The sequence below is a fragment of the Pomacea canaliculata genome, linkage group LG1 (assembly GCF_003073045.1).
Source record: "Pomacea canaliculata isolate SZHN2017 linkage group LG1, ASM307304v1, whole genome shotgun sequence".
In the NCBI taxonomy this organism is placed as follows: Eukaryota; Metazoa; Mollusca; class Gastropoda; order Architaenioglossa; family Ampullariidae; genus Pomacea; species Pomacea canaliculata.
Genome location: NC_037590.1, coordinates 14002251 through 14014653, shown reverse-complemented (window position 1 = coordinate 14014653; position 12403 = coordinate 14002251). Strand labels below are relative to the sequence as shown.

General features: G+C 44.0%; 1 protein-coding gene across 1 annotated transcript; it reads left to right on the top strand.

The window, feature by feature from the left end:
- Positions 1-3304: 3304 nt before the first annotated feature.
- On the top strand, positions 3305-6920 carry LOC112575974. The gene is made up of 3 exons (XM_025258168.1): positions 3305-3726; positions 4009-4281; positions 4561-6920. The coding sequence occupies exons 1-3, from the start codon at positions 3526-3528 to the stop codon at positions 5989-5991; spliced, it is 1905 nt and encodes a 634-aa protein (XP_025113953.1). The 5' UTR covers positions 3305-3525; the 3' UTR covers positions 5992-6920.
- The last annotated feature ends 5483 nt before the right edge of the window (positions 6921-12403 follow it).

Genomic DNA, 12403 nt, shown 5'->3' with positions numbered 1-12403 from the left:
ATTGGTGAATTTGTACGAATTAGATCCATGAGAAATGTTTAATAGCTTTTTTTTTCATTTCACCTGAGTATTTTTGTAATTTGTTGCTAAAGTTTTATTTCTTTGACGGCCTTCGTTATTCCTTGTTCCGTCCTTTGAAAGGATCTGTAGACGCTTTTCCATGGCTATATTTAAAAAATAAAATCATTTATAATGGATATTTTAGGAGTAAAAAAATAGTATAATTTCTTACAATGTAATAAACAAAACGTATTTGTTTTCCTTTACCAATATTACTTATTTCTGAGTGCTTTCAAACATATGAAGCAATCAAACATTGACATTAATAGTGCATATTTTACTATCGCCCAGCTCATGAGCTGCATTAGTCTATTTATTTAAGTGTGAGGGTCAGCATAAGCGAATTTTCCTTTGAATATTACTAAGAAAAAACGGGCTGATAACCGATTGCATAAGTGTCTTGCTAGTGTGTGTTTTACATGATGATAGACTGCGAGACTGGAAAACAAAATACAGTCAAATCTCCCTACTATGCCACCCCTCTACTATGCCACTCTCGGTATTATGCCACTTTTGCTCGGTCCCGACTATAAATTCAATGTAAAAAAAAATTTACTATGCCACCCCTACTCTCACCTACTATGCCACTTTTTTGTGACTGTTAAAAAGACACAAGTTGTGAAATTCCGCACAGTGCTCGATTATTATACTCTATGGTAGTGTGGGACATCGCAGTTAGGTGGATGGAACATAGCACGCACACAGGGAGGGTGGAGGCTGGCAATGTGGGGGGGGGGTGGTCGCTGGCCGGGTGACAGCCACGTGACAGAGGGAATGTGTGAGGGGGTCGACTAGCGACAGGATGCAGGTGCGCGGATGTGGTTGGGAGGGGTGGAGGATGAAGAGGTGAGGGGGAGAATGAGAGGAGACAGCTAGCGAAGCCGACGATTCTTGAGAGCTTTGGACCAGACCTGGGCAAAGGCCTCCTGTCTCTGACCGGCCCGCCCGCCAGTATATATACTATACATACAGTATTAGGTAAAACTGAGTTAACTATATTAGTCCGGCCCTCTAAAACCATCCTAATTTCTCATGCGGCCCCTTGGGAAAATTAATTGCCCACCCCTGCTTTGGACTGACGGGTAACTTGAGCAAATAAAGCCGTTTTTACAAACCCTCTCTACTATGCCACTCTCTCTACTATGCCACTTTTGCTCGGTCCCGGTAGGTGGCATAGTAGGGAGATTTGACTGTACATAAACAAAGTATTTTTTCATGAAAGAGAATGGCGGACGTGATGCTAAACGCACAAATCAACTTATTAAGAGAAAACTTAATTTCTGGAAAATTCTGTTTCGCAGACATTATCCCGAAAAAGCTATCCCAGACACTCCTCAGATAAAACTGTTTTTCAGGATTGGGAGGACAACTCCACCACTGCCACACATGCAGCATGCTTTTGTTGATGTTCCAAAGGGATTTTCCAGGAACGGATTTCCGCATTATGTTTAAAGGTCCTGCTTATGTCTGACACCCCTTCCCTTAGATACTATCACTGCCATAACAAGATTTACATCTCTTCAAGTGCTGTAACACCATTGTTCCCTGCCTACTCTTACATCAGAAAGTATAAGCTAGGGATTCGGTGAACGGCTGGTTATCCCTCAGCAATATGGGAGCACATACGTAAGCATGCTGATTGGTCCGGATGTTTTTTTTTTAAATAATCATCCAAACTGAAAAGTCTTGTGTCGATCTTTATAAATATATATAACATGAACAGATGTTTATAAAGCTTACATAATGTAGAGAAAAGAAAGGTATACAATCCGAAGGTCTGTTCTTGAAAACAACCTACCCTCATAATTCTAGATCTGTCCAAAGCTTTTGATGAAGACAGAAAAAAAAAAGCAGTGCCACTGTGAGCTGATGTGTCCTACCACCTGGGGTCGTGACTAGGGACCGGGACTATAATTATGCTTACCCTCGTAGGTGATATACCTCCCTTCCAAACATGACTCCCAGACCTTGACCTGTACCGATAGACCGTACATACACGTGAACCCAAACCGCAACTGCTGGCCTCTGGGGTCAGTGCGTGCTTTCAGTTTGAGGACAATCACGATGTTGGGAGTTCACAAATGCAAGTGAGAGATAAATTAGCCAAATCTTGTCCGCATGAAGGTGCCGTGAAATGGAAAGTAAATGAATGAATGCAGTGTCTCTCGCCACCAAGTTTACATAGAAAGTAAATGAGTGCAACGGCATAAACACAGTGGCGCACGCATTTGTTCATCTGTCTGAAGTAAAGAACACCGCATGCGTCACTCTTAAACAATGGAACAGCTACACTTACTTAATCGTGCAGCCTTGTCAAACACGCTAATATCCATCAATCAGTGTAATAACAAGGACATAATCTTACATAAGTGTCTATAATTGAGGGAAACCCTGAGTGTTATAGGGTGAAACATTTACTGCACTTTGGAATGTCTGTATGTGCTAAGCCAACTCAAATCATTCTCTTTTTTTTTTCCTTCTTCTCAAAACTCTTTCATTCACATTCTATCTCTCTATGTCTGTCACACACACACACACATGCACGTGCGCACGCGCGCGTTCACATATAATCATATAAACACCCAAAATAACATCGACGGTCTTCTACCATTAAAACAATTTATAAGAAATAAACATTTCCTCCTTAGAAAAAAATCCGGATTTAACACCTTACCCCCTTGCTCCCCCAGACCCCGATCTTTTAAAAACAAACTGCGGTTTCTGAGTGCGCGTGGTCCCACCCTCCCAGCTGTGGGGTGCCTGACGTCATCAGTGAGTGTAACAGGAGACGGCAATGGCGCAAAGTGGTGCGAAAGGTGGGGAGCATGGATGGTGGCGGAACATCTGTGGTTTACGTGCAGTGCAGGAGGAGACGCAGGAGATAGAAATGTATAAAAGCAGTCAGGGAGGATGTTTTCGGAGACAGGCCTTCGACAGGCGACACCAAGATCCAGCATCTGACCAACATCAAACAGACGACATTAACACCTTAGTCCAGTGGGAAATAGACGAGCATGTTAATGAAGGTGAGCGTGGATAAAGGAATTTTTATTCAGTTTTACCTCATTGATTTTATACATCACCTCTTGAGTTCAGATTTTAAAAAATATAATTCGTAACCTCATTTCAGTTTTCTTCCATTCTTGTAGAGTTTTATGGTTTTTACTTTTTTTTTTTTCTTTGAGGTGTGGATTACTGCATTTTTGTCGGGTTTTTTTTTTTCGTTTTGCTTTGTTTTAAGAAACTGTAATGTCACGTGGTCTGCATTTACTAGCCTATTGCAATGGGCTATGGTTAAATAGTTTATAAGACTACATGAAATCCGAGTGACGTGACGTTCAAATCTTACTTTCGTTTTCGTACAAATTTGTTGACATAGTAGTGTGGCTAGAAAATTCCTTAAGATGTACTGATGTTGATGTTTTTTTATTTCCTTATTGACATTGTCAGCAGGTAGAACGAAAAATGTGCACGTGGCTCGTCCTCGTGTTGTCCCTCACGTTCTCCCACCATATCTTGGCAATGGCTACTCCGCTTCCGGTGGTCTCGGTGGACCGCTTGAGCAGACTTGAGACCTTGACCTCAGCACTCAGTCGTCAGCTGATGCTGCAGCAGCTCTACGTGGAGGAGAAGACACGCACGGAAGTAGATTCAGGCATAAAACAGGTAACCCACAGACAAATCATCGTCATCATCATCATCGTCATCATCATCTCTTTAGTGTATCATTTCTCTTTCGTCACCACACTGCAAATTTATAGCTGCAAATTCGTGTTTACCATTTATATGTGATGATATTATCACTTTGCCTTAAAAGGCCAGTTCTTCGATATTATTTATTTATTCATCGTTCATCGGCCCTGTTTTAAGCAGCTCGAATGTGTCTCGCATTCAGATAAACAGACGAATCTTGAAAAAGCCGACTGAAACATTCTGTTTCGTGTGCAGGTGCGTCTGAACAGAGACGGATCGAAACCCTACTACACACCCACACACACTGCGGGGTCTGTGGCGGCTATGCATGACCACTCCGACTTGATTCGCACCTGTGGAATGGGCGAGTTTGCTGCAGTCCTCAACGGCATCGACTTCCGCACGCGACATAACGACTACCAGCTGGTCATGGCCGTCACCAACAGCACGCGATACCACGCTACGGAGGACATTCCTTTTCCAGAGGTTCCACCGGATGTACTGCAACATTTGGAATTAAACGACCAGGTGAGAATTCAACCAAAATCATGCACCACTAAGAACCAAATATTAAAGTTGTTAACTAATTCACAAACTAGTTTATATTAAGGCTAATTTGTCAAAAAAATATGTGGGGGAGAAAGACAGTAGTAGATATTCATGACCCTCAGTTTTTGGTGTCTGTTAGTTTCGAATCATCTCACACTATGCAAAGGTCATATTAAGAATACCTAGTTTTCTTGACTGTCAGTAAAGCATACTTCATTTTGTGAATTTAATAATCTATTAATACTTTCTGTGTGTCAGATTTATGAAATGCGAAACTGGTTCAAAGCCTGGAGAGATGGTAACCACGCGGTCCACGATTATCGCCGGTACTTCAAGCCGGTGCTTTGCTACCTGGAAGGCGCCTGGACGGTCGACCAGAACCTAGACGAGCCTTTCGACAGCGAAAGACATCACTTGGACGCCTCAAGTTGGTTCGATCTCCAAGAAAAGATCCGCTTCATGTCCTACACAGGCGACAAAAGCAACAGCGAGAACCTCGCTTTCCTCCCGAGAACCATTATCAACGTCACCCAAGATGGCGTCCCGGTGTTTGCGCAGTGGAACTACCGCATCCTCTGTCATCCCGTCTCCGGAGACATCAAGATGAGTGACTTGAAGCCAGTGGACGATCTGGGTTCGAGGCTTGCCAACAAATACACGTTTGAGAAATACGAAAAAACGCGATTAGCTCGGTTTACTCTCAACCGCTATGGTGAAGACAAGAGCTTCAGGCACAGTCTTCTGGACGAAATCATGTCCCAGATACCTGGCAAAGATAACTACGGAGCGATGATCAAGGATGATGTGTTCGGGATTCCAAAAGTAAACATGTTGAATGACAAGCCACTCAACGTAGCGTATTACCACAGGTGGTACAAGCTCAAGGAAACAGGGGCCATGGGTGAGGCGGATTCCCATAGGGGATTCGCGGACCGCAACTTGTTCGTTGCAGAGACAACTCAGGAAAGAGTGGCACCGATGTCCATACAGTCCTGCAGGAAAGACAAGAAAGGAAATGTCTGCAGCATCGTCACGAAACGATATTCTTACGCCATCCCCTTAGAATTAATCTTCCTGACGCCTTTGCAGTCGTGGAACCCTTTTGGGCTCGAGTACAAGGGCTCGGCCCGTTCGGGGCTTGGCATGACGGTGACAGCTGGTGGAAGATCGGGAATGCGAACACAAGAAAGGGCTTTCAATGGAACTAACAGTCACAAATACTACCTAACCCCCGTACAGTTCTTCACCGGCAAAGAAGTCGGGGCCGACCCTGCGGACACCATCAAAGGTGCTATGGGCGTTCTGGACCGAGCGGGACGTGTTCAAATGGTGTTGGCCTCAGGGGTACGTATCTTACTTCCAGAGATCAAGGACCTCGGTATCCTCCGCACACGGTTTCCCATCATGCCCCTGCATGTCGAGGGTTCTCCTATCTGGAAAGAGCTCGAAGCCCTGCGGGACGTGGTGATGGACATGAAGAAATACGAAACATACTTACAAGCAGGCCCCCAGAAAAGGGCTGTCAAAAGAGTTACAAACAGCCTCGGGCAAGCCTCTGTAGCGACCGTACTAAGACAACTTTCGTCTCAGGGTCCTGTTGACCGGGTTGCGAATGCAACGAATGTGTCGCCATCGCAGAGAAATTCCCTCGGTGACGTCAACAGATCCGGGTCATCACCGCAACAGTAGACGCGAGGTCACTGTGATTGATGGATACGGTGCCAATTAACCTCCGGGACTGACAGCCTATCTGAGCCTCCAGTCATTCCAGAAAACTCTTGGGAGCCGGCAAAACATGGAATTATGTAAGACTGATTCCAGTTTCATTTCATTGCAACTCTCCAAGCCAGCGTTGACCACGCACAGACCACGTTTCACAGACGTAATGGCTGCCTTGTCTCTCGGGTTCACTTGACCACCACGTAGCTCAAGGGGCTAAACTGACAAGAAACAAGCATTCCTTCTTTTAAAACTATATTTATCCTGAATCATTTTTATTTTATGGTATGAAATATTTGATTGTGGATCAAGCCACTGAAAACGTTGTTGATACTTTTTGTAAAACTCCAGAAGCTAATGTCACAAATTCTTGTCGATAATGTACCTGCAACCCACTGTCTTCAATTTTTTATTCGCCTATGTCAGTAGTGTCCAGTCATCTGTGATGGATAACTTCAGCTCTGCAGCAGAAGAATAACCCCTGCAGATAAATTTCATTCTTCTGCTGGTCTCTCTGACCAGACAAGGAATAGACGGCTCTTATAGAGTTAATCTTCCCTTTATTGAAATTATGGAGGAATAGCACAAAAACTATTTATTAGTCTGGTGTCGATGAATTTGCTTTAATTATCATTCGTGTGAAAGTACGCGTCTCCCTCATGAAAATTAATTTATTATTATTGATTGATTTTTTTTTTTAAATTCAGTATACGTTTGTATGTACATTTTAATGTCATTGGTTCCAAAATATTTAAGCCATGAAAATAGTTTTATGTAATATTTATAACTATTTAATTTCTTCCCAGAAGTTTTATTGGTAATTACCCTAGAATTTTTAAATTGTTAGTTTTTTCCCTAAATTTTGGAATTAATAATTGATTTTATGAATAAAATTCAGATTCCCATTAATCAAAGTTGTTATCACGGTGTTGTGAGAAGGTTACATGTTTTTCTTAGTGTGAATCGTTTGTTTACAATCTTCTGTCTGTCTACCTATCTCTTCCTCTCTTACAAGCTGATATGTTGTAGGTGTTCATGCTCGGGTCTGTGTGTAGGGAGCTGATAGCCTAATGGTTAGAGCACTTCCCCCACTCAAACCAGCTGGTATGAATGGGTACCTGACTCCTAAGATCAGGGGGTAGGGGTGGGCAAAGCGTTCTGTTTGCGGGACGGTCGTCAAATTGTAAACCTTGCGGCTGGCCGGTCAAATACCAAACATCCACGGCAGGTGACTACACAGCAAACCTAATGATAATGGACTCGACAGCAAATGTATAATTAATGGGGAATTCATTGTCTAAAGTGAAACTGTTTGAATTCGTTCACAATAAAACTTTTAGACCAGCCTTTCGTTAGAAGTCAGCCGTCCCCGATTTACTCTAACGACTCCATCAGACATGTCAGCCATGTGGTTATCTTTATACTTAGTCTGTGTTAGAATGTTACGGACTGCCGATTTCTAACTCTGCTGCTCTTGGTAAAATAAATTTCAATCAAATTAACCTAGGCTGATTAAAAAAAATTTAAACAAGTTCACTTCACATTTTGGAGACGGGCCGGTCCAAAGAAGTCCGTGGGCCGGAGTTTGCCCACCCCTGTCTAAGAGGGTTGTACAATATAAGCAACGCGGGAGAGATGGGCACCAAGGTGAGATCTCCTAATGACCTGGAAAAGGTCATGGGATGACCTTTACCCTTATGTGTACATACACGAGGGCGCACGTGTTACAGATCACGTGAGACACTTCTAGTTCTTTACAGCTCTGACAAAGTTTGATGGAGTGACTTCCCTCTAACATTAGACTTTTCTATTTCTGGTGAGGGTCATACATTTCGCATTTGGTGGTCGGTTCAAAAGCTGTTTCTTTTTATAGTATATATTACTCTCAGAGATTTCTTCATAGTCTGCACACAGCCTCCAAGTGTGACGAAAGTAGCCAGGTGTTCTGTGCTGTTGTTATCTGAAGGCATGTAAACAATGCAAACCCAACATGTAAGCATCAGCTTCAGCCAATTAATTTGAAGCAGGATCTCTTCTAAGTAATGATCTCTCTCTCGTGTCGGGTCAGCTACTTGTCAAACAGGCGTTAAAATTACAGTGAGCTGCTGTTTCTAACAACCATAAAGGCGACTGGGGAAACCAACTTCCAAAGCGTTTTATTGAGAGTGTGAAAAGCGCACTCAGTGTGCACGTGCTGCGCGCTCTCCCGTTGTCGACGAGAATCACGTCACCTGTGCACGAGCGGCAACGTGGGTGTCTGTGCACACGGCGTACAATGACGTAGAACGTTATCTCCTGCAGGTCACGGGTACCTGGGTGGCAAGAGGGTGACAAAAGGACGAGAGTCGGCGTCGTTTGTCTCGAGGACGCAGCACTCCACCGACATTCAGCACTTGTCCGTGTCGTAATCTGGCACGGCGACACTCACAACGACAACTGCTGGTCTTGTACGATGTTGTCTCCTGCATCCGGGCTCTATACTTGTCAGGTTCACGTCATCAACACTGACTGACGAAATCGTGTGTGTGTGTTTGCGGTCGCGCGTGGTGGTGGTGGAGAGAGAGATATTAGAAAAACATAAAAACGATTGTGAAGAAACTATGACTATACTGTAGTCCAAATTTAAAAGTTTCCCTCATCGACAAAATTTTAAAAGGAGTAGTAACAAAAGGATCAAAATAAGATATTTATTTTTTTAGACATTTTTCAAACAATAAAAAATAAGACAATATATGCATGTACTGTAGTCTAGGTGAACTTGTATCAGAGTGCCCACACACAAACACACATGCACCGACGCGCGCGTTCACCTAATTTGTTGTGGTTTTTTTTTTCCTGTTTCCAGCGAATGTATGCGTCTCGGCGTTTGAGGTCTGCCCTTTCTCCCTAACCCTACTGCACGTCTGCGAGAGCCCTCCACGACAACCCCTCCCCAACACAAACACACAAACACACAAAGTTGTTGATTCTGACCTCATGACCTCCCTTTCCCCAGCCATACATCAAAGCTGTTGCTGCTTCCGAACTCTGTGTTTGTATACAAGTTCGCGCGTGTGTGTGTAAAAAAGGGAGAGAGTGAGGGAGAAAGCTGCCCCCTCACCGTGCCAGACATTCCTCCAGAGGCCTGGCTCCCCCTGTTTCCTAGCTACAAGAGAGGCGCCCATTGCTGTTGATGACGTGCAGAGTTGCTGCCGCTGCACCAAGATTAAAGACTTGAAAACCGACCCCACGCCGTGACCCACCCCCAGTGCCGTGTATGAACACTGCTACAGGACCAATCGATGACGAATGATGAATGAAAAACCAGAAGGAAATGTCGAAGTTCGCACCAGTGAAAGGTCACGCATCGTTGCCGTTGCTTAGCTGACAGACGTCCTGCCCCGTGTCTCTGTGGGCTGGATGTTGCCTCAAGCTTTCGTTGGCTGCTTGCTCTCGACAGAGCTTCGGTGTTTGAACTGTGTTCTTACTTCTCGTAAGTCCTCCGATCTCTGAAGTCACTTGACTCCTGGCGGACATAAAGGAATTCTGACGGTAGAGAGTTGTTTTTGCCCGGCTTTGGTCTGGGAAGGGAAAAAATAGGTTGAGTAGAAAGTCATTGGACACCAGCGGTCCCTGATGTTGTTGTCAGTCAGTGAACGACTGTCTGAAAGTGAGGTCAAGCTACGACCTTACAGTGCAGTCGAGTTACAGATTGACTTGTAACAGCCGGAACTGTCTTCTCTAGGGGAATGTAATTGTTCTTGTGCTGCAGGCTTTTTAAGAAAGTGAAACCTTTGATGTATGTCATATATCTTCGTATGTCGTCAGGACATAAAGAAAGCGCCCTCCTACTTTTACTGGCGCAGCAGGAAAGCACTAGGGATAATGGGTCGTGTGATTCCGGTTTCGATTGCGAACAAGTTTTTTTTTCTGAAAGTGGGACGTGTTCAAAGGATTGGATTATGTCGCCTCGATGGAGCCTTAGTCACCAATTCATCTTAAATACCAACCAACCAATCAACCAGCCAGCCAGCCCAGAACTTTAAGACTCGGCTCTTCTGTTTGGAGGTCCCACCCAAGACACTGCCAAACTGAGCTTTTTGTGTAAGTCACAGGTCTGTGCTCCTCGAAATATTATGTTTTCCTACAGGTGTTGCTTTCGCGTGCCAAGGATTCGGTAGAAAAGTCTGGAAAAGTGACTGCTAAGGGAAGCATTTCTTCCTACGTCTTTCGTCATTAAAATTCATCAGAATTTTCCATCGTTTCTGAAAGGTCTCGTCATGCTGTGCTGGTTTGCGGGTACGTCATCTCGCGGCCTGCCGTTTATTCACGACAGCTTCCGCCCTGGCCCGAGACCCATCTGTCACAGGCCGAGGCCTCCCAGCGATCCAGACGACGACCACGATGCTAACAAGGCCGAAACAGACTGGCAACATCCACGTCAAAGTCACGACAACTCTCGCGAGGTCTCGACCCATGTCCAACTTCCCGCCCTCGGTTGTCGCGACATGATGACCCCGACTGAGAGAAACCCTGCGTCCAGAAGCAGCTACACGCTGAGGTTCAAAGCTTGCCACCGCCTGAAGGGCATCGATCCTAACAAAGCTCACCGTGCCGCTAGGAGACAGATCACGACTTCCCACAGACGCTCTTCTCGACGTCCGTAAGAGACTGGTCCAATCCATTTTCCCCAATGTCGGAAAAGATTTGGCCATGGACTCGCCCATTCTGTCCACAATCCAAAAGTCAAGAACTCCTGGACAGGTCGTTGACGAAGTCGATCTGGTGAGGCAAGTGGAGGAAAAACTCCGGCACAGCAGCGACAATGGCTACGAGACCAAGTCGTCGACTGGTGGACCGCTGCTGTCCGAACGCAGCCGGTGGGTTTGCAGAAAAGGTGGTAAACACGTGGTCAGAAAAAGTGGTCTTCGTCATCAAAAGGTGGTCAGAGATGAAAGCGAGGATGCCAGGAGTGGCCCTGGAATTGGCTTTTCCTGCGGAACGCGGAGGTTGCTGGGCGGCGTCCTGAGTCCTAGAAAGATGGAGCAGCTGCTGAAGGACTCAAATCCCGATTTGTCAAGTGCTTCTCGCGAGACGGTGGCGTAGAGTCGAGAAAACTCGAGATGTGAAATCCAGATTGCCATTAAATGGTATTGGAAACACGACGACGAATTTTGTTCAGACTTTTAGAAGCACTAAATAATTTCGTTTCTACATTCAGCCCTTTTTATTTTTCATTAAATCTCATCTTATCTGATCCTGAAAACAATCCTGCGAAAGATAAACTAAAAGCTTTTAAACTGATTGTTGTGTCGCTGTGGAACATGGTTCAAAAACATTTTTTTCAAGTAGACACAAGAACTTTGTTTACATCTTTAAGTGTGTTGGATCACCTGAAATGTTCTACATTTATGACAAATGTAAAGGTATGGAGCGGATTCACTGTGTAATTATTTCAATGTATTCAGTTTGTAGTTTTATCTGAAGGCGTGTATTACTAACTTTTAGTAACTTTCATGTAGATGTTGCTTTCTGAAACTTGATTTAAAAAAAAAATTAAATTCACACGAACATATTGTCAGCTCACATCTGTTATGTCAAGAAGGAAGAAATTCATTCACAGACTACCAACGACATTTACAGTAAATACATACCATGCAAAGTAAAGAATATCAAAAACACATAAATTAAAATCGATTTATAATTATTTAGAAAGCAATTTAAACGTTAGTAGACTGTTAATTATTTAATGTTTTCCTGTAAATTTCTTTTTTGTTTCACCTGAGTCTCTCTACTTCAATCTGTTCTCTCTCTCTCTCTCACTCACACAATAAACTCTATAAAGCATATTAAATTCAATTTGGAAATGTTTGCTAGATAATTAATTTTTTTATTTCGCCTCTGCCTCTCTCTCTCTCTCACATAAACACACATGCTTGAGACTTTATGCCACCAGATTTTCCAGGCAGCCAATGTCAAGTTGACATTTAAAAATAAAGAGAAATAAGAAAGATAGGTATAAGTAGCTTGCAGCAGGTCAGTAAATCAAGCCTTTGACCAACATGTGCTACAAGATTGTACACAATGAACAGCTTGTTGACCCACTGAACCATCCCCGAGTATTGATAAGTACATAGCTGTGCTCTGTTTTTATACTTTGCCTGAGCTCCGCTTACAACATTTAGAAAGCAGAGGGAGAGTACAACCTGCTCATGTCGAGTATGTGGCCTTCTTCGGTAACAGGGAAGACTAGTTGCCAGACAAGGGTTCCCAAATAATTAAATGTTCAGGTGTGTGTGTGTTTGTGTGAGTGCGTTGTGTGTGTGTGTGTGACAGAGAGAGAGTTTCAAGGTGCGCACTGGTCCTCTGCGGATCGATTCAAATGAAGGGGAACAAAGGTGAT

Coding starts and splice junctions, on each gene's coding strand:
- LOC112575974 (XM_025258168.1), top strand. CDS start 3,526: ATGTGCACGTGGCTCGTCCTCGTGTTGTCCCTCACGTTCTCCCACCAT. Junction 3,727..4,008: donor TAGATTCAGGCATAAAACAG/GTAACCCACAGA, acceptor TTTCGTGTGCAG/GTGCGTCTGAACAGAGACGG. Junction 4,282..4,560: donor ATTTGGAATTAAACGACCAG/GTGAGAATTCAA, acceptor TCTGTGTGTCAG/ATTTATGAAATGCGAAACTG.